The 21,056-nt window shown below is 41.9% G+C and overlaps 3 protein-coding genes across 6 annotated transcripts; 1 reads left to right on the plus strand and 2 right to left on the minus strand.

Annotated features, from left to right (window-relative positions):
• Positions 1-2,953: 2,953 nt before the first annotated feature.
• On the minus strand, positions 2,954-11,831 carry LOC112249258 (ATM interactor). Its single transcript, XM_024419058.2, has 4 exons — positions 11,498-11,831; positions 7,808-7,933; positions 7,235-7,434; positions 2,954-5,697 (listed from the first exon to the last, which is right to left on the minus strand). The coding sequence occupies exons 1-4, from the start codon at positions 11,726-11,728 to the stop codon at positions 3,906-3,908; spliced, it is 2,349 nt and encodes a 782-aa protein (XP_024274826.1). The 5' UTR covers positions 11,729-11,831; the 3' UTR covers positions 2,954-3,905.
• A 277-nt stretch (positions 11,832-12,108) lies between these two features.
• LOC112249259 (centromere protein N) lies at positions 12,109-16,618 on the minus strand. 3 transcript variants are annotated; one of them, XM_024419062.2, is made up of 11 exons: positions 16,429-16,618; positions 15,252-15,356; positions 15,020-15,065; positions 14,864-14,923; positions 14,627-14,700; positions 14,314-14,487; positions 14,096-14,197; positions 13,928-13,982; positions 13,679-13,788; positions 13,462-13,585; positions 12,109-12,413 (listed from the first exon to the last, which is right to left on the minus strand). In XM_024419062.2, exons 2-11 carry the CDS (start codon positions 15,351-15,353, stop codon positions 12,325-12,327), a joined length of 936 nt encoding a protein of 311 aa, XP_024274830.1. In that variant the 5' UTR covers positions 15,354-15,356; positions 16,429-16,618; the 3' UTR covers positions 12,109-12,324. The 3 variants fall into 3 exon arrangements, with proteins under 3 accessions (XP_024274830.1, XP_024274828.1, XP_024274827.1); XM_024419060.2 differs by having other exon boundaries at positions 15,252-15,757; XM_024419059.2 differs by having other exon boundaries at positions 15,252-15,760.
• LOC112249260 (COX assembly mitochondrial protein 2 homolog) lies at positions 16,008-21,056 on the plus strand. Of its 2 annotated transcripts, XM_024419064.2 has the most exons (5): positions 16,008-16,341; positions 16,810-16,839; positions 16,982-17,093; positions 20,421-20,492; positions 20,591-21,056. In XM_024419064.2, exons 3-5 carry the CDS (start codon positions 17,013-17,015, stop codon positions 20,672-20,674), a joined length of 237 nt encoding a protein of 78 aa, XP_024274832.1. In that variant the 5' UTR covers positions 16,008-16,341; positions 16,810-16,839; positions 16,982-17,012; the 3' UTR covers positions 20,675-21,056. The 2 variants fall into 2 exon arrangements, with proteins under 2 accessions (XP_024274832.1, XP_024274831.1); XM_024419063.2 differs by lacking the exon at positions 16,810-16,839 and having other exon boundaries at positions 16,009-16,341.

Below are 21,056 nucleotides of genomic sequence, written 5' to 3' on the forward strand. Positions count from 1 at the left end.
TGGAGTGATACATTCATTTGTGTGTGATTTCAGTTCTAGATTTTGCATGTGCTTTTATTGTGGTGCTCACACTTACCCAGCAACTGTGCCTACTACTCTATGATGCTGAGCTCTAGGTCAGATTCTTGGATTCCTGAATGTTAAACTGCAGACATTATTCTCCTCAGTATGACAAAACATGATCTGAGCCATTACCAAAGCATGCTAGTGCACTCTAATGGAATGAGCAGTCAGTGATTGTAGTGTTCCAACCCATGTGAAGATGTCATTGGTAGCCTATTGAATTACATGCTAGATGTGAACCACACTGTGACTCTGAGGGGCTGTGACAGCATAGGTGTGTGGGCGGCGGGATTAGTATCATATTCCAAATGACTTACACAATTACAATCCTGTATTCAAATGGGCTGAGCATTATACATGTACATAGTACATTAACTTGTACTGCCACACAACCCAGGTGAAAACTACCTGACATTTACCGAAAAATAGCACATTGAGTGTGTACAATATTGATTTGACTTGGCTTTATACAGCACTGCATTACTGTCCTTTGATTTGAAGTGTACTGGAACTAAGCTAGTACAAACAACCAGCTACTACATCAACTCAAACAATCAACCCTTTATGAAGAGTTTATTATGAGCGTCTGCTGAATAGCACCAACAAAACAAACAGCGAGAGGCAACCTTTATCGACCCTCTACACATTCAGGCAACTGAAATACAACAGATAAGACCGCAAACAGAAATACAACTGAAATAACTTACATTGGCACCAAAGACTGCATGCACTCCCTACTGAGAAAAACCAAAGCGCTGAAGTCGACACCCCCATGTAGCATGGTTAGGATCAATTCCATTTCAATTCCAATTTTCTTTCAAAATTAGGAAAATTGGGAATTGGAATTTGGTTTACTTTCTCAATTACCTGGAATTAAAATGAAATTGACTTCAACCCTGCCATGTAGTCTACTGTACATGTTTTTTTTTTAAAAGCAAGGCAGTTTCTCCCCTCAGCACTATTATAATCAAGTTGAAGAACGATAAATTAAATAGAAGTAGTGTTTTCAGTACAGCACAATACATTGTTATGAAATGTGGTTGAGTATGAAAGTCTGTTATAAACTGGAATGAAACAGTCCAGTGCAAAAACTAAGCCATGTTGTGTAGTATGGGCACAGTGTCATGTAGGCTACATTCTGCCGTTTCTGGGTCCACTTCTCCACATATTGATAGTGTACCACAGTAGGGCGAATGCTGCCTTGGAAACAAATACTGCATTGCATTCTTAGAACCTAGATGTGTAACACAAAACAGGACTTCTAACATATCTTGCAACAAAATGTTCTTGAAAGTAGAGGTACAGGAAACAAACATACTCAACATGCAAATTAAAAGACACTTGAGTTTTCAAAGTATTCTTCCAAGACACCCTCCACAAATAAATATCATGTAAATGTTAAATACATTTAGATCCTGAACTTCTTCCTACCTCTTAAAGCTGCTTAGTGCATCACTGACCAATGGAAACATAACAAAATATAATGAAAAATACTTGCTTTAAGGCACCAACTTAACAAAATCCAACATGGACAAATACTCAAATCTTGAAGAGCTCTTGTAAAGTTCACATTCAATAAAAATGTCTCAACAAATGGGTTTCTTGAAATTTGAATGGGGTGCATGTGCAAATGAGGTAAAATATTGTAATGATACCAACAGCTAGCTTTGACCAATAAGGTAGGCTTTAGAGTATAGTTCAAGAAAAGTTTGATAGAAATTGTAATATTGTCAGTTTATGTTCAGTAACGTTTAGTGGGGTTGTTATACAGTACCTTCAGAAAGTATTCACACTCATTGCCCCCCAAATGGTGTTACAGCCTGAATTTAAACTGGATTAAATTGAGACTTGTCACTGGCCTTATCACAATACCCCATAATGTCAAAGTGGAATTATGTTTTAGGAAATTTGTACAAATTAACATATGAAATGAAAAGCCGAAATGTCTTGTCAGTAAGTATTCAACCCCTTTGTTATGGCAAGCCTAAATACATTGAGTAAAACTGTGCTTAACAAGTCACATAAGTTGCATGGACTCACACTGTGTACAATAAGTGTATAACATGATTTGTTTTTTAAATGACCACCTCATCTCTAACTTCCACACACACTTATCTGTAAGATCCCTCAGTCAAGCAGTGAATTTCAAACACAGATTCAACCACAAAGACCAGGGAGGTTTGCCAATGCCTCGCAAATAAGGGCACTTATTGGTAGACGGGTACAAGTAAAGAAAGCAGACATTGAATATCCCTTTGTGCATGGTGAGGTTATTAATTACACTTTGAATGGTGTATTCCTAACACAGTTGCAGGAGAGGAAGGAAACTGCACAGGTACTTCAACATGAGGCCAATGACTTTAAAACAGTTAAGAGTTTAATGGCTGTGATAGGAGAAAATGGAGGATGGCTCAACAACATTGTAGTTACTCCACAATACAAAACATGTGGCAAAGCAATTCACTTTTTATTCTGAATACAAAGTGTTATGTTTGGGGTACCACTCCACATATTTTCAAGCATAGTGGTGGCTGCATCATGTCATGGGTATGCTTGTAATCATTAAGGACTGGGGAGTTTGAGGATAAAAAAGAAGCGTAATGGAGCTAAGCACAGGCAAAATCCTAGAGGAAAACCCGATTCAGTCTGCTTTCTACCAGATACTGGGAGATTAATTCACCTTTCAGCAGGACAATAACCTACAACACAAGGCCAAATCTACACTGGAGTTGCTTACCAAGAAGACAGTGAATGTTCCCGAATATCCGAGTTACAGTTTTGACTTAAATCTACTTGAAAAGCTATGGCAAGACCTAAAAAAGGTTGTCTAGCAATGATCAATAACCAATTTGACAGAGTTTGAAAAATTCTGAAAATAATAAATGGGCAAATGTTGCACAATCCAGGTATGGAAATCTCAAAAGACTGACCCAGAAAGAGTTGTAATTGAAAGGTGATTCTAACATGCATTTACTCAGGGGGTTGAATACTTATTTAATGCAGAAATATTCATTACATTTTCCATAAATGCTCAATTTTTTGTTCCACTTAGTCCCACTTTGTAACAACAACATGTGGAAAACGTCAAGGGGTATGAATACTTTCTGAAGGCACTGTATATGGTGGACATACACAATCACAACATAATCACAGTGACTAGAGAGTAGCTAGATCCTCATAGTGTTTCTCTACAGTGTTGTATCACTTCAGCACACTGTGCTGCTAGCCAGCTAATGAATAAGTCAAAGACCATGACAGGCTAGTCTGCTAACGCGGTGACCCAGCTTATAGGTGGGTGGCCCTGTACCAATAGGGCAATTCTACAAGACTGCACTTCACAATCACATGTCAACAATGGTAGTGCGGCAACTATTTTAGAGTTTTACGAGTATATTTGTGCCACATCAAATCTGCCAGAAGCCATTCAATAGCAGAATGATTAAGGAAAGGCTCAACAGGCATTACATACTCTTTTACAGCAAACATTAGTGCTCAAAATTTAAAACATTGTAAACGGACTAAACTGGCTTTTCAGACAAAATATATATTTAAGTAGTAAGACGCGCAAATAAACATGTAAACAAGGATGGGAAATCATATCCATGAACTATAATAAAGTGCTTTCGAGCTAGCATGAGGGAGATGTCTGGACATGTTATCCTAGACATGCTACCCCTCTGTAGAATGTCCTAAGACTTCAAGAAGGCTCACTTCTACACCTAAACCTCCAGTAGTAGAGGGACAAAGACTGTAGAGTATGATGAGTAGGATCCCAGGACCTCCTGGACAGAAACCAGAACCCCATTGCGTGGACTGAGGAGGTGTGTGTGGGGGGTGGTAATTCAGCTGTTGGGTTTCTCAGAGTGCTGAAAGAGAGCAAACAGCTCCTCACACGTCTGCGTCTCCACCGAGCTGAAGTGGGACTCCATGTTCCAGGCCATGTCAGCTGACAGGAAGTCGTCCATGACTGTCTGAGTCTCGTTGCTGGTCAGGAAGAGGTTTCCGAGGCCCTCAGAAGATGCGTCGGTCACCGTCTGAGTCTCCGTGCTGCTCAAGAGCCTGGCCTGGTCACCCTGGGACACGGAGGGAAGGGTGTTGGAGTTTGGTGTTGGTGTAAGCTGTCGGTGGAGGTCGGTCTGCGTCTCAGTGTCAGAGGACTCTGTGCTCATGGAGAAGCTGGACTGGCGCAGAATGTTGCCTAGGGGCATGTGGCCTCCGGCTTTCAGCAGGAAGTTGAGGTCCGTCTGGGTCTGGGTGTCAAACATCTCCAGTTCCAGGTCGCTGGCCTGGCTCCGGCCCGGCCCCTCACTGTTTCCCAGGCCCTCCAGGAGGAGGAAGTCTGTCTGGGTTTGGATATCCAGGACCTCCAGGGGTGTGTCGGCCCCCAGACCGCTCAGCTCGCTCTCCTCCGTCTGGGTCTGGATGTGGGCCGCGTTCAGGAATTCCTCAAAGTCAAAGTCGATGCCCGTGTGCTGTTCCTGAACAGAGCCCAGACCTGACCCACAGCCTGTTGAATGATCCATCTGCGTCTGGTGACCGGATAGAGAGTGACCTGACAAGATATTCTCCAAGTCGTTGAACAGAGCCAAGGTGGTCTGGGTTTGGTTGTCCGCCACGCTGCCCGACTGGAGATCGTCTGTCTGCACGCCAAAGCACATGCCTCCTGCTGACTTGTCGTGGTCATAGAGACTGTTACCGGAAAGGGGGTCGTCTACACCGTGGGTTCTGAAGCTTCCGTCTGTCAGTGCCGTCTGTGTTGAGACACTGAGGGAGTAACTGTCGAAAAGGTCTGAGCACATAATGGCCTGGTCCATCTGAGCCCTCTCTTCTGACCCAGCCAGGATGAGTCTGGTCTGGGTCTGCTTGGTAATGTAGGGGGACTGGGATGGGGAGGAATAGGGGCAGGGCAGCTGGCTGAGGGTATCTGTCTGTGCCCCGATGGTGGTGGTGGCTTTGGCCTTAGAGGGGAACGTCTGGGTCTCTACACTGACCGGCAGCAGGACCTGAGCACTCACACTAATATCTGTCTGAGAACACGATGAGACCGACGACTCACCAAAGGGGCACATCTCCGTCCCCACCCCGACCCCCATAGGCATTCTGGACAAGTATGAGATGTCTGTCTGGATGTTGGTGGAGGTATTGCTCCCCCTGGTTCCTCCTGAGTCATTGCCAGAGCCCACTGACTCCAGACTTACCTGCACCCCCATGCTGACAGGCCCCAGACTGGAGCGGGAGGCAGGCATGCTGCCCCTGAAGCACAGGGTCTTAGGGTCCAGGTGAGGCACCATGGCCCCCATGGACTGGGGCATGAGGTGGAGGGTGCTGAAGGAGCCCTGGCTGTCCAAAGCCAGCACCACAGACCTCAGAACCCCGCTCTCTGTGGAGGGAAGGAGGACGGGGAGATGGGCCAGCTGCATGACAGGGAAATTCACCAGAGCCACTTCGGGCTTGGGTAGAAGGAGTTTCTGGAGGTGTTTAGGGGGGTTGTTGTGGCAGACCCTGTCTGAAGGGAGGGAGTCCTCTGAGAGTTCTCTGTCTGTTTTTATGATCTGACACATGAATTCACTGGGCTTGACTTTTTCCGCTCCACTTATCTGTCTCTCCATCTTCCGCTTTTTCACTGGTGGATACCTGCAAACACCGGGCGGAGGAGAGAATACGTCAAGCAGACAAAACAGCAGTAGGTAGTTCTAAAGCTTTGACAAACACTAATAAAAGCAAGGTACAGTGGCAGCATCGTTGTGCAGTCAAATTCAAGGTCTGTTCTCAAGCCACGTTGTGCATGCAGGCGTTTGTCCCAACATGATCTGTTATTGAATAATGACATGGTTTACTGGATAAACTGCATGACACTTGAAGACGTTGAGCCTCTCTGCCACCACGTGTCCCCACCATCTTTAAGTCCCCTCCAACAGCATGTCCAACCAAATACAAGTCTTTCTTAATAGAAACCCATTTGAATGTCATGTGTCGACTAATGCTTTGAGGAGCACCCACTGCCGATTCAATGTCACCACATGGCAGTGACTGCAATATGCAAGGAGGAAGGATAGCCTACAAAGTGAACGTTGGCGCCTTGCACAACACGTCTCAATCTGTCCATCTGGCTTGTCAAAATCCTCTGTTTCAGTGTCTAATTATTTGTCCACTTGTCTGTACCTCCATCCTTGGTACAGTAGCTAGTTAGTCAAGCATTTTTGAGCCAACTACTGAAACAGGCAGTAGACTAGAGGAAGAGTAGGGAAGCACGATTATTTCATCTCTTGCATTCCCCCTTAGTGGACATTACCGTACATTCTATTTTAGGGAGATTCATGTAGCATAAAATCATCATTCTCCACTGAGTCATGTGCATGCAGTTATGTGTCAGAGACTGGCATGTGAACATTTTGTGGCCTGTTCCAGTTGATATCTTGCTAATTCTCTAGTGAGAGCATGAGCTCAAGATAGCCAGGCAGGAAGAGAAACAGGCGAAGTAGAGAGATCATTGAAAGACGACGTGAACCAACCTCCATGCGTAGCTAATGTGATTTATGGAGGATGTTTTTTGCTGGACAATGTCTTGGACAATGCTTATATATGTCAGCTTTTGTGTATTTTGGACTTTAAATTGGCCAAAACCCGTCAATAACCTGTTAATGGAAACACTGCCCTCTAGTATGATATCCAGTACACACAGTGAACAAAACATTAAGAACACCTTACACCTTTGCCCTCAGAACAGCCTCATTTCGCAGGACAAGGTGTCGAAAGCATTCCACAGGGATGTTGGCCCATGTTCACTACAATGCTTCCCACAGCTGTGTCAAGTTGGCTGAATGTGCTTTGGGTGGGGAACCATTCTTGATACACACAGGAAACTATTGAGCGTGAAAATCCCAGCAACATTGCAGTTCTTAACACATACCGGTGCGCCTGAAACCTACTACCAGACCCTGTTCAAAACCACTTCAGTATTTTGTCTTGCCCAGTCACCCTCTGAATGGCACACATACACAATCCATGTCTCAATTGTCTCAAGGCTTAAAAATATATGTTTTAACCTGTCTCCCCCCCTTCATCTACATTGATTGAAGTGAATTTAAAAGCTGACGTCAATAATCAGACTGACCAGGTGAAAGCTATGTCATGGAAAGAGTACATGTTCCTAATGTTTTGTACCCTCTACCTGTGTTCTGTGGGGACCTCGTGGCCGGTCCTGTAGATATGTGACAGTAGCGCTGCTCTGCTGGCGTAGGGGCAGCCACACGTGCAGCGGTAGGTCCTCCCACAGTCCTCTATGTGGCGCCTCAGGTCCCACTCTGTGCTGTAGCCGTTGTTGCACTTGGAACACTTGTGCTTCTTCTCTGCATGCATTTTCATAAAGTGCTGGATAGAGCAGAATATACATCGGGCTATGAGAGGAGGTTACTTGTTACATGAACTGGAAAAATACAATAAAGGAATCTATTATTCCCTTCTTGTTCACTAATTCCAATTTCCTAGTTATACTTCAAAAGCCTCTCTATTGAGACATAATTATTAGACACACTTTCCAATAATTTACAATTCCCATCCACCATCAGGATCTCAGGGGAGATCCAAAGCAGGACCCGAAAGTGATTAGGGGAAAACCCAGGAGGAAATGTCTGTCTCAGTCTTTTCATTCATTAGACAATCCACATGAGTCTGACTCAGGTGGTTTCAGCCAGGCAATCTCTGTCATTATACAGATCTTAGACTGACTGTAGATATGTGGTACCTGTTTAACCAGGGAAAACTGGGAGAAGGGTCTATTGGGGCCTCGTGGACAGCCCTCTATGGGACAACAGTAGAGCTTCTGGGAGCCCTTCATGTCCTTCCTGATGGTGGGGTTGACAAGACCGTCCTGTGGTGAGAGAGGATGAATGATTAGACTGTGATATTAAAGGCTTAAGATTTAGTGTCATCTGTCAGCAGTGAAATAATGTAGGCTAACCAACCACATTTAGAAAGGTAGGCCATCAGACAACTCTCAAGACCGCTGAGCTAAAGGCTAGGCATTAGTTATACTTTAGTTAGAGAGAGACTAAAATCCTCTCTCTCGAAAACATCCAGCCGATGGACACGCCAATTATCCTTTGTAGAAAACCATATGAATGTCAAATACAGAGACGAAGGTGGTCCAGATGGAAGGTCCACATCTATGACTTTAAAGAGGTTCAGATGAAAGTTATTAGTTTAACAGCACATCGAGTTTGTGCTTTCCAGTGTGCTACATCACTCCACACTCCTGGCAGTCTCCAGACAGCTGTCAGCAGCACATTGTATTAACTCAATGAACAACAGCATGATGCTTATGTAAGAGTACAGCAGACACAGAGCTTGGTATGACTCACAGGCCACAGATAGACCTCAGCATCGACCCGTGTGTACAGCCTAACCATCATTACTAGCACTGCAGTATTTCACTGGCCAAGGTCACCTAGCAGGCTACATCGACTGTGTCATTGTTACAGTAAAAGAGACGTTTTGATGGAAGTTAGGCTAATATACATAAACATCCTGCATAGTGCTAAAATGATCTGTCTTCACAGGAAACAGACACAGTGTATCTTATATTATTGTAAAGGCTACATCAGAGGCATACAGTTCTGTATAGGCTACTTGCAGCAGCAGATGAGCAGGTTAACATTCAGACGGTCTGTTCTAGGCCAGAGCACAGTCCCTGAGCTGCTCTCCATGACACTATTATGTCCCTTCCCAGCAGACAGACCAGGCACAGTGCATTGCCAGACGGTGATACAGGCAGGCAGGCAGGACAGAGATAGCTTTGTTTCTGTCTGCTACAAGACAGCCTGGGTAGGGTCTGCTGAGCAGCATCGCTGCTAGGAAATGCAAACTGAAAACATGCGAGTTAAACATGTTAAGTGACTCACTGACACCTTGCATACAGCCATTACACAAGAAGTGTGACTAGTCTAACACTACAGCCTGCCTAGTACAGAAGGCTATTATTTGAGTACGATTTGTAATGTTCGGAAGTGTGTGAAATTAAATTGATTGCCGTGTTACACACACATCCAGCAGTTGGCCAGCAAATGTGATACGGCAGTTCAGCCGAGTTAAGGCACAGTGAGTGTCCAGTGACAACCGTGTTATAACTAGAGGTCGACCGATTAATCGGAATGGCCGATTAATAAGGGCCGATATGTTCCTAAACATCAATGCTTTTCTTAAAATCAATACACAAGTATATATTTTTAAACCTGCATATTTGGTTAATATTGCCTGCTAACATGAATTTCTTTTAACTAGGGAAATTGTGTCACTTCTCTTGCAACAGAGTCAGGGTATATGCAGCAGTTTGGGCCACCTGGCTCGTTGCGAACTGTGTGAAGACTACTTCTTCCTAACAAAGACAGCCAACTTCGCCAAACGGGGGATGATTTAACAAAAGCGCATTTGCAAAATAAGCACAACCATTGCACAACTATACCTAACCATAAACATCAATGCCTTCTTTAAAATCAATACACAGAAGTATATTTTTTTTTAAACCTGCATATTTAGCTAAAAGAAATCCAGGTTAGCAGGCAATATTAACCAGGTGAAATTGTGTCACTTCTCTGCGTTCATTGCACACAGAGTCAGGGTATATGCAGCAGTTTGGGCTGCCTGGCTCATTGAGGAGGAAGTGTAGTTTGAGGGCGTATGGATCTGTGCAAACCTGCTACAGTAAATGTATTTTATTGAAAGATTATTTCTAATTGAAATGAAGGATAAGTTCCATATGTTTTGAAAACCGTATCGCAAGCGATAACTGACGTTTCTAAATATTAAAACAGAGCGTTGGGATTGTAGTCACATGCTCCCACCGGTACTTATAGCGGGGAACCTTTGTGACAAGGCAGAATGCTTTGGGTTCTCAAAAGCAAGGGTATAGTTGCCTCTACTGGCAGCCCTGTCACACAGTCATAGACATCTAAGACTACGCTCACTTCACACCATTTTGTTCAGATTAACATTGTTTCCTTCATGAACTGCTGCATAATGTATTTTCTCCATCTCTCATTCTCCTGCATTAGGCCCAGTTGAATTAGTTCAATATTGAGAACAGTTAGCACTTCAGAAGCATGAAGTGCTTTTCAGACCTAATTCAAATTCAAACATTCACCTTTTCTTTTTTTCCAAAGAGCTCAGTCTGTAGCAAGACAAAAGACAGCTAGATCCCAGCAGAGAACAGCATTCATTTGGGGGAAACTGGAATCACTAGGACTCCCACAGGGCAGCAAGACTAGGCGAGGACAGTGCATACATTTCAGTTAAAGAGGAGGATCATTGTCTCCAAGACCTTTACTGTAGCCAGTATTCACATTTAGGCTAAAGACAGTGTGACATTAGTCAGACTGATTTGATTGCACATCTTGGGCTTAGCCCATCTTCTTCAGCCATATAAACATTAATTCACTGAGGGTTATTTTAATTGCTCGAATTTCCATAATCTTCTAGAAAACCAAATGACTCAATAATATTACAACGTTAGGCTGTGGGCATGGAGACAAGTATATTTACATGCACACTAATAATTCGTTATTAAACTGAGTATGACAGTCATTTAAACAACTTACGCCGATTTAAGATAAGCAGAGTAAGGTCATAATCGAAGTAAACCGATTAAAACACCTGGTTTTCGGAGCAACCTTCGAATTAAGGCACGTAAACAGTTTAATCGGCGTTCCAGCGGTGTATTTGATCTGCGCATGTGCCAGCACCCGTAGCGCAAACCTCCCTCAATCGTGAGTTCGGAAAAACTGAAAGTGTGCATCTTTTCACATACAAACATTATATGTCCTAATTCAATATCAAATCGTATTCTCAAATTAACATGGCCACTGTGGTAGAACGTTTATTTTTATTGCCGATGTTTTGCATTTATCAAAAGTCCCATCATTAGCATAACTTCAGATGTGTTTATGTAAACCGGATTATTACTGAAATCGTTGTTCTTGCAAAGCATGTAAACGTTTTAAACGAACTATTATATTAATCTGAATATCCACAATGTTCGTGTTATTGTGCGCATCTAACCGTGTGGGTTTGAACATATAATATATTTGTATGGCTGACATGTAAAGGCAGTACAAGAAAGCTTGTTAACTTAACATTAGCCAGGATAATCAGTCTCATACAGCCATGATCCTAGCCTAGGATGATAGTTCAAATGCTTTAAAGCAATGTTTCACAATAGTAACCAAATAACGTTATCAGCAATATACAGTTGTAGCTAGCCAACTTCAAAGAACTGGCCTCAAACAGTGCACAATGACTTGCCGTTTTCCCAATAAGCATGCCTCTAACTACCTAACGTAACTAGTTAGCGATACAAGCATCATGAATTGAAAAATAGACGTTTTGGAATATGTCAGTAGCCTCTTTGGTTAGCTTGCAAATAGGCTAACAAGCTAGCTACCTTTACTCTGTGGGACTTCACGAGATGCATGTTCAGGGCTGGCGTGTTCGGTAGAATCTTGCCACATCCTTCTACGGTGCATAGGATATTGGTCCGCACTTCTTTGGTGAGCTCGATGATAGACGGTTTGATAATCTCCCGCGTCGGTGCAGGGGGCTCTTCGGTGCATTTTTGACTGCCCGTGGAAGCGTTATCGTTTCGGTATGCATTCCCGGACGCAGAGGCAGCCATGTTTCTGTTGACAAGTCACCAAACCAACTGCTCCTCAGGCAGCAGAAAAGCTGCTGCAAACAAGCCAGGAAAATATGGTCCGGAAAATACAAGGAGGCGGCCACTTCCGGGAGACCTTTCTTAGCAACAGACAGCCACTCCCACAAGCGTCCTGGCAACATCAGAGGGCTGGCAAGTGGCAATATTGTAGCTACTTCTGTGATATATTACATATTTTCTGTACACTACTCAAGTAACACAAAGTTTAACATTTAAAAAAAAAAATCCATCCAATAACATTTATTAGAGTACAGATTGTAGTATATTAACTGAGAAACAATAACAGAGATTATTCTTATCAACACATGGGTGAAGGACTCTGAAAAATGCACTAAATTCATCAACATAATTGCAGAAATGTTTTATTTGTTCATATAAAATAAGTGAAACAAATGACATAAAACAAAACAGATTACATATGTCAATTGATTTATTCTGAAACAGAGTGAATGGGTAAACAATGTGTTCTAAAAAATATATGTTGAACCCCATGAAATGTCAACATTCAATACAAATATACACTACTTGTTCTGGTAGATCTTACAGTTAAACTTGATTTAAACTCCTTTGTCTGTGATAACAAAATAGTTTCTCCCTTTTTGTGTGATAGATGAGAGAAGAGGGGTGACTGGAGTTGACGCCATACCTGTAAAACACAATCACAAGCAATTACTGAGGGGATTCGTTTTTACCCACCCTGTTCAAGGGGTAGGCCGAGTTTACACAGCGTTAAAAGTGATTGGATTCGGGGGGGTTTTAAAACTGGGCAGCTTATCTGGCATGGTAAGCAGGTGCCCCGCACGAAACAAAAGTGACGTAACACATGGAGTAATGAGTTAGGATTTCATGTTCACTTGAACAAGTGTTTACTATTGATAAATCACTATCTAACGTCCCAAAGAAAGCTAGTTTGAAAATTTGAACATACATTTTAATGGAAAAAAACATGTTGTATGTTTCCGAATGATCCATCATGCTGCCATGTTGACAATATGACCAGGTTGCGCATATTACTGTTCAATTTGGGCAGGGTACTCTGCCCTCACCGGTTTCAGCCGGTCATGTGACTGGCCATAGTCTGGTTCACCCCGGTTGAGTCTAATCGAATCCACTCACTCAATAACAGACCCTCCGAAAAGCACCAAACAACTCAGCACATCTGTCTGGAGAATGAGATGGACACAGTGAAAGTCTGTCATGGTTCCTCTGCCCCCTTGTGGCGATGGACAGAATTGAATAAAGAAGTGGAGCCATATATGAGCAGTTAACTAACTAAAACCACATCAAATAAAACATTATAATGCTGAGCATACACCTGGAAGACTTGACTTCTCAACCTGAGGGTATGGAACAGAGTGCAGAGAGAGAGAGAGAGAGCAAAGGGCTCCCGAGAGAGAGCAAAGGGCTCCCGAGTGGCTTAATGGTCTAAGACACTGCATCTCAGTGCTAGAGGAGTCACGACAGACCCTGGTTCGATTCCAGGCTGTATCACAACCGGCCATGATTGGGAGTCCCATAGGGAGGCGCACAATTGGCCCAGCATCGTTAGTGTTTGGCCGGGGTAGGCCGTCATTGTAAATAAGACTTAGTTAAATAAAGGTAAAACAAAAAACTAGAAGATGTGGCTCTTCCCATTGACAGAGATTAAAGGGGATATTAAACAAAGCCCAGCCCCAGACATATAGATACTGTACCTGAGGACACACAGTGCCTGAGTGACTCTAGGAGGTTGGTGCTGGCAAACTCCACCACTCCTCTGAAGGGCTCTTCTCTGCCTGTCAACGTTTTGTTAGAGTTATCTCGGAACTTGGTCTCCAGCTGAGAAGAGAGCAGAATACATAGTCACACACAGCACAGTAGGCACACGAGGAGAAAGCTTTTCGTAAACAACTATAGTTCAACTTCTTGCACCTTGTAGACAGCTTTTTGCAGTTGAGGTAGTGTCCCATCGCCAAAAGCCTCACAGGCAATCTGAAGTCGGTTCTCTGTATTCTCAGCATGTTCTTTCTCTATATTGGGGTCTAAAATGAGAAAATAGTTTGTGTTTCACTGACATTCTAAGTCAATATTCTATTGATATCTAATTTGTTGTGGTTGTCACCATGATTCGGTTCATGTATACATTACAATTGTATTTTATAAGCAGACAACAAAACATACTTCTAGGGACAGGATTCTTTTCCTGAAGAGGTTTTGGATTTTTGGTGGGGAACACCTATGAATGAAGGAAAAGGTGCAGAACACAGAATCTCTATAGTTAGTTCTATAGGCTTTCTTTGTTAGCAGTAAGCAGTGGGATGGTCATGATAAAGGCTTTTACAGGCCTACCTGTTGGTACTGCCTCATCAGTAGGTCTCTGATGGCGGTGAGGTTCCGTCCACTGAGGTGAGCGTCCTTCATAGAGCCATATCTTGTGGCCAGAACCAAGGCCTGTATGACAGAACTCAGTCTGTGAAACAGGAGATACAGACCCTAGAAACAGAATTCTAAGCATTGCAACATGACGTTATGAATCCCCTCAGGGGCAATTAGGAAAGCATCCTTGCCTGGTTTAAAAGAGGCTTATACTTTGAAGTCAAGCCGGTCACAAAGACATAAGGGGTCTGAAGATGGTGGACAACATATGTGGGTTTAAGGTGGTTAGGCTTTGTGAAGTTGTCCCCCCAGGCAACACGTATCCATATGGCCTCATCTGTGTGTTTCTTTATTTTAATAGACACCTTGGAAGGAAAGACAAACACAGGCATTGACTGAGATGGCACGTGCAAGCACAGCAATTGAGGAACATTACAAGCCATTTTAATGAATGTTTGTTCTGTCTTTTCTACCAAGCATATAAAAGATGGAAGTCATACATACATTGCTGATGAGCTCTGTGAGGTTGGCCTTGAACTGTTTCTTGAACTGTGTCAGCTCAATAGATGGTGCATCCTCTGTGAAGAAAAATATACTTGAAATTAACAGTAATGCTGATTAGGCTACCTCTAATACCTTGGAAGTCTAATATTGATTAGGGTCCACTTTCAAAAGGAACTTTGTGAGTGTCAGTGAAAGCACTTATAAATGTACAGCAAGGTATTTGAGACTTTCATTTACCCTCTGCATCAAGGAGCTGGAAGCCATGCCACATTCCCTGGTTCGGATTCTCAATGATATCTGGAAAGCATTGGTAAAATGTATTATCTATTACTAAGTAGACCATTAGCTACTGAGGGGGGAATTAGTTCATTCACACAGTCAAATAACACTTACAGATCATCTCGAGTTCTGTGATGTGTTTCACTCTCAAGCCATTCTCCTGGGAAAGATACAAGTAGAATATATCAGAAAGGGTTGATTGTATAACAAAAATGTGGATTACACTTAGCCCATGATGAACTGTTAAAGTGAGTTAGATTAAGTTAACAAGTTAGCTAAAGAGAACATCACTAGAAAGCTAGTTAGATAGGTAACGTTAACTATATAGTCAAGCAGCTACATTTACCTCACAGAGAGCCAGTAGATGTTCCGTCAACACCCATTTTGGTTGTGTGAAGTCCAGCGAATGCAGGTCCTCCCTTGATAGATGAGCCCACTTGCCAAGCATTGTCTGGAGCATTTGAGAAGGGATTCGTCGCATCAGACGTTGTAATATACGCTTTGTAGAGTCATCCATGCTTAAAATCGATGTTTTAACCAATTAAACTCTTAAAACGCATTAGAAAGCAAGCTAACAGCAGACACGCAAATCCAAAACAAACCGCCGAACGAGAGTCAACCAATCGGATTAATTTGGTGGGTCAAACTTCCTGTTTCGTCATTTCCTCTTCAGATAACGTTTTCCACATATTCACATGCTTTAAAGGTGTTTAGATGTTAGTAAATGTGGTTTAAGATTGTCCTAAATTAAACCAAAAACGTGTAAAAACAAAATAAATAGAAAACTGACATCTGGGATTTTGTTTCGTAAAAATGTATTCGTCTTTCCACTGCAATATGCGATGGCGCCGTCTGCTGGAGAGGCATAGATGCACAGTGTTTAGGATGAATTACATATGATGATATAGCTATAATGCACATATACTACAATCGTACATAAATATGTAATATAATGTGTTTTATGTTCCAGTCTTGTAATGACTGGAGTTATTTGCTGTGTGCAATTGAGGGAATGCCCACCCACATGTGATCGACAATTAATGTGATTGGACCACCATCCAACGGGAGCGGGTGTTGATTTGCTACTGTAATGTCAATCAGAGTGTAGTCCTTTACCTTTACGAAAGATTGAGATAAATGTATATAGCTACCATCATGTCTTCCTTTTATCAAATAAATAACTAGGTTTACAATCGAATGCTATGTCTGAATTGTTAAACACATTTTTCAAGATTTGTACAGTAGCTAGCTAGATGTAAATACATCGACAGTAACCTGGCAGTAATAGCAGTTAAAACAAGGGGTTGAAAGAACGTTGCATTTGCCCTTTAGTGGTATTTCTCGCTACTACTAGCCACTTGCAGCTAGCGACATTTGGTCAACGATATATTATATTCCCGGAAGATAGATATCTCAATGATATCCCAACTGAACTGGTAATATCTTTATTCAATTAGCTACCTTATTCTATTCACAGCTTTAAGGTAATTCCATATTCCAGTATATTTTGTTAAATTACTTACAGTACTAGTAGGACTATAGCTGGAACAGTCTGTAACTAGCTAGCTAGTATCATTCAATTGAACAATTTTTGTTTCCTTGGCCCCTTTGCTGCATTACACATTTGAGTCTATTTCAACCGGTCTCTGAATATGTAGCAAAGTCCAACTCCATACAACCACAACTTTATGACTTAATAACGACGCTGCCACTGCTAGCCTACTTGTTACAGTAGAGGCTGAATCACAGCTTTGACATGAATCAGGATGAAAGAATGGGCTCTTATCATTGTGTCTGGTATTCTGTCCTTCATTAACCCACACAGGCAATGCTATCCATGTCTTTACCTGTATTAGTTTTAACCTGCCTACCTGTGTTTAAACCTGTTTTCTCTCTCATTGCAGGTAAGTATAAACAGAAAACGGATCATCCCCGTGAGTTTGCAGGATGGAGAGGGACTGGGTGGATGGAGTATAATTTAGAGTAGACAGTCATTACACAAACCCAAATAGTTAAATTGTAATTTTCAGTATACATTGTAGTCACAAACATGGTTGGTATTGTATGTCTTTCCAGTATTGTTGGAGTGGTAAGCCCTTAACTCAGAATGCACTCTGATCTGTCGCCTCACCTGCACACGGATGACTGCAACATACTGATAAATCTGCTGAAGCAGTGTCACACGGAGGTAAGATATTGTATACTTGCCTGAGAACCATAGACTGGGTCGTTACATGTCATTTCAGCAAGCCTTTACACCCACCATGTCAGATTGTTCTGAAATCGTTTCTGTAGTAGAACCAGATAAGATTAGCATTCCTGAAATATTATTTGTTGAAATGTAGTTGATCTCTGAGAAATTAAGCTAATTGATTGCTCCTAAATAGGACCTTTTAAATTATAAGATTCAAATAATATTCAACAAATATAGTACCCAACATTCAATTTGGATCAAACTTCTTCCTACCATTGCGTAAAGGCATAAGGAATTCAAGAAAAAGGTCAAAGCCACCCACCCACTGACCCACCACACCCCAGGCCAATCCCACCCTAACAACCAGTATACAGTATCAGTTTTCTGTGTCTCAGAAGTAGTATGGAGCTGCTGCTTGGAGTATTGCTTCTTCACCCTTTGTATTGTATTCCCTGGGAATCTGGTGATGGTTTTTCCCCGTTTAGAGAAGTTATCCATTGAAGTCTCTTGCATTATTTACCATAAATGAGTGTGGAAGTACGAGGTTTTGCACACTAGATGCCTCTGTTCTTGCTACTGCTACCACACTTTTATCCATTTTGCTGGTCTCTTGTGGTTCTTATCAAAGGCCCAGTGCAGTCAAATACGTGATTTTCCTGTGTTTTATATATATTTACACACTAAGGGTTGGAATAATACTGTGAAATTGTCTACGTTTTTCCCTCCCCACTTAGACCACTTCCAGACAGTCCTAGGTAAATTCTTGCTTGAGAGATTGCTCTTTGCTAAGAAGCTATTTTTGTTTCATTTGGACCATTTTAATGGAAAACAACCATAGTAAGTTGCTTAATTGGTACCCAGAAGTGATTTGATATAAATGTCACGATCTTCATCTGAAGAGGAGAGGCGAGAAGGATCAGAGGACCAAAATGCGGCGTGGTATGTGTTCATGATGAATGTTTTAATTAAAGAAAGAACTGAACACTGAATACAAAAACAAATAAAGACCGTGAAGCTATCATAAGGACTGTGCTGACACAAGCAACTAACATAGACAATCACCCACAAACAAACAGTGCAACCCAGGCCACCTAAGTATGATTCTCAATCAGAGACAACTAATGACACCTGCCTCTGATTGAGAACCATACTAGGCCGAAACATAGAAATCCCCAAATCATAGAAAATCAAACATAGACTGCCCACCCCAACTCACGCCCTGACCATACTAAATAATGAATACAAAACAAAGGAAATAAAGGTCAGAACGTGACAATAAAAACTTCTGCATTGGACCTTTAAATGGATCACAGCATTTTCTTTGAAACTTAGGGTTGAAAACCAATAGCGTTTGCTCATGGTGAAAATAAATAGTGTGGTAGAGCCAGTCAGTCCTTCTTTTAACAACCTAATGCTTCAACCCAACTCTCCATGAATAGTCCAACAAATGGCAGCTTTCTGAGAGGGCTATCCGTATGTAGCAATCTCATATGAACACTTTTCCTACAAGCCCAAAACTTGGGTTAGTGAGTAAAATGTTTTGAGAACCCTAATAAAATAATACAATTATTAACCTTTGCATGGCAGTCATGTTTTTCAATACAATTATTAGAAAACATCTCTGAATGTAGTGCGATTAGTGACATTTACCATTAAACTCAACCCAATACCATTATCAATGCAAAAAACGCTATACAGTGTGTGTTTAGGACTTTTACCATTGAAGACCATGAGACCATAATATTTAAATAATTAGAACTGCTGTAGCCTAATGGTTTGCTTGTTCGCCAGGTGTGGTCTAACTAACCCAGACCTTTTTTGAAGGGAATAAATCACACACACAGACACAAATTAAGCCTAAAAGAAGGCCAAACAGAATTGCTTTCATGGAGGACTGGCTTTAATTGTGAGGATGACCGTACAATTTATTTTCATCATGAGCAAAAGATATTGGTTTTCTACCCTAAGTTACAAAGAAAATATTGAGACCAGCAAAATGGACAAAAGGTTGTGGTGGCATTATCAGGAACAGCGGCATCTAGTAGGCAAAACCTGGTACTTTCACACTAATTTATGGTAAATAATTCAAGCGACTTCAATGGCTAATTTCTCTGAACGGGGAAAAAAAGAACATCACAGGGAATACATTTCAAAGGATGAAGAAGCAATACTCCAAGCAGCAGCTCCATACTACTTGTCAGACATAGAGAACTGATACTGTATACTGGTTGTTGGGGTGGGATTGGTGTGGAGGTCTGGGTGGATTTCTCATGAATTATGATCCAAATCATAAGTTAGGTACTATACTGAAAAAATATATAAACGCAACATTGCACAGCCATAGGCCCTCCCACTTGGGAGCCAGGCCCAGCCAATCAGAATGAGTTTTTCACCACAAAAGGGCTTTATTACAGACAGAAATACTCCTCAGTTTCATCAGCTGTCTGGGTGGCTGGTCTCAGACTATGCCGCAGGTGAAGAAGCCGGATGTGGAGGTCCTGGGCTGGCGTGGTTAAACGTGGTCTGCGGTTGTGAGGCCAGTTGGACGTACTACCAAATTCTCTAAAACGACATTGGAGGTGGCTTATGGTAGAGAAATTAACATTGAATTCTCTGGCAACAACTTTGGTGGACATTCCTGGACTTAGCATGCCCATTGCACACACCCTCAACTTGACATCTGTGGCATTGTTGTGTGACAAAACATCACATTTTAGAGTGGCCTTTTATTGTCCCCACACAAGGTACACCTGTGTAATGATCATTCTATTTAATCAGCTTCTTGATATGCAACATCTGTCAGGTGAAATGGATTATCTTCCCTAAGGAGAAATCATCACTAACAGGAATGTAAACAAATACTCTTTTTGTGCGTATGGAAAATGTCTGTGATCTTTTATTTCACCTCATGAAACATGGGACCAACATGCTGCGTTTATATTTTTGTTCAGTATATATTTATTGAAGAATATATGAATCCTATAAATTAAAATGGCCAATTAGGGTGCAATCAATTAGCTTAATATCTCAGAGATCAAATTATATTTCAACAAAGTCATGTTTCAGGAGTGTTAATCTAATACGTTTAACTACAGAAACAATTTCAGAACAACATGAGATGGTGTCAAAATCCTATTTTTTGTGCTTTTTGTGGTGGAATGACTCAACAGCATCTTAAGAACATGTCCCACATAGACCTCCAACTGAAAGATCTACTGTATTGCTCTACAATGTAGCTGTTCTAAACTAGTGTGTAGGAGCAGTCAAGTATAGCTACACTCTTACCTGTCAAAAAATATGGAATTAATGTCTCATCCTCAGCACAATGTCAAGAAGTTCTTTGGCCATTGCAATGATATGGACCGTGCCATGAGAGCTTGTTTGAAGGACGAGGTGAGGACTACCAGCAATTTGGTTTTAATTCTAAAGGGATGCCTCACCAGATGCCTACTGTTGGTATTTTCAACAATGTTTCTCTTTCTGATCAACAGCGAATTGCAAAGAGGGACAAAAGCAAACAACATGCTAAAGAGATGAGACAGAGGCTGAAAGACGGCCCTAAGGAAGACTTCTGAATGGCAGTAGACTGAGCCGATGCCCTAGGAAGGGCCACAGGAACTGGGTATTGGAGGACTTGGGATTTACTGGGGCCTACCATGAGAAGCCTACTTTACTGCCTGTATATCTGGCCACAAGAGGTCTCTCATAATGTTGGTTTCAGTATGTGTGTTGGGTGGGGTGGATTGTCATAGACAGTGGTGGATGATAATTTCGCTACTCAGTGATCAGAACACATGTGGGGTGGGGGGTGTCTGTTTTGAGGACTGCTATCATGGTTGATTACATATTTAAAGGACTTAACAAAATAATTGTTTTACATTGTCTGAGTTTCTGACTGGGGAATGACAATGATGAATGAACACTGGATTTCTATTGAATAAAGTTTACCAAAACACA

Source organism: Oncorhynchus tshawytscha, unplaced genomic scaffold (assembly GCF_018296145.1).
Source record: "Oncorhynchus tshawytscha isolate Ot180627B unplaced genomic scaffold, Otsh_v2.0 Un_scaffold_4_pilon_pilon, whole genome shotgun sequence".
NCBI classification, from domain to species: domain Eukaryota; kingdom Metazoa; phylum Chordata; class Actinopteri; order Salmoniformes; family Salmonidae; genus Oncorhynchus; species Oncorhynchus tshawytscha.

Coding starts and splice junctions, on each gene's coding strand:
- LOC112249260 (XM_024419064.2), top strand. CDS start 17,013: ATGCACTCTGATCTGTCGCCTCACCTGCACACGGATGACTGCAACATA. Junction 17,094..20,420: donor TGAAGCAGTGTCACACGGAG/GTAAGATATTGT, acceptor TCTCATCCTCAG/CACAATGTCAAGAAGTTCTT. Junction 20,493..20,590: donor GAGCTTGTTTGAAGGACGAG/GTGAGGACTACC, acceptor TCTGATCAACAG/CGAATTGCAAAGAGGGACAA.
- LOC112249258 (XM_024419058.2), bottom strand. CDS start 11,728: ATGGCTGCCTCTGCGTCCGGGAATGCATACCGAAACGATAACGCTTCC. Junction 7,435..7,807: donor AGTTTTCCCTGGTTAAACAG/GTACCACATATC, acceptor TGCTCTATCCAG/CACTTTATGAAAATGCATGC. Junction 5,698..7,234: donor GAGGTCCCCACAGAACACAG/GTAGAGGGTACA, acceptor CGGTGTTTGCAG/GTATCCACCAGTGAAAAAGC.
- LOC112249259 (XM_024419060.2), bottom strand. CDS start 15,422: ATGGATGACTCTACAAAGCGTATATTACAACGTCTGATGCGACGAATC. Junction 14,701..14,863: donor CCAGCTCCTTGATGCAGAGG/GTAAATGAAAGT, acceptor TTTTCTTCACAG/AGGATGCACCATCTATTGAG. Junction 13,586..13,678: donor TGCAAAAAGCTGTCTACAAG/GTGCAAGAAGTT, acceptor CTCTCTTCTCAG/CTGGAGACCAAGTTCCGAGA.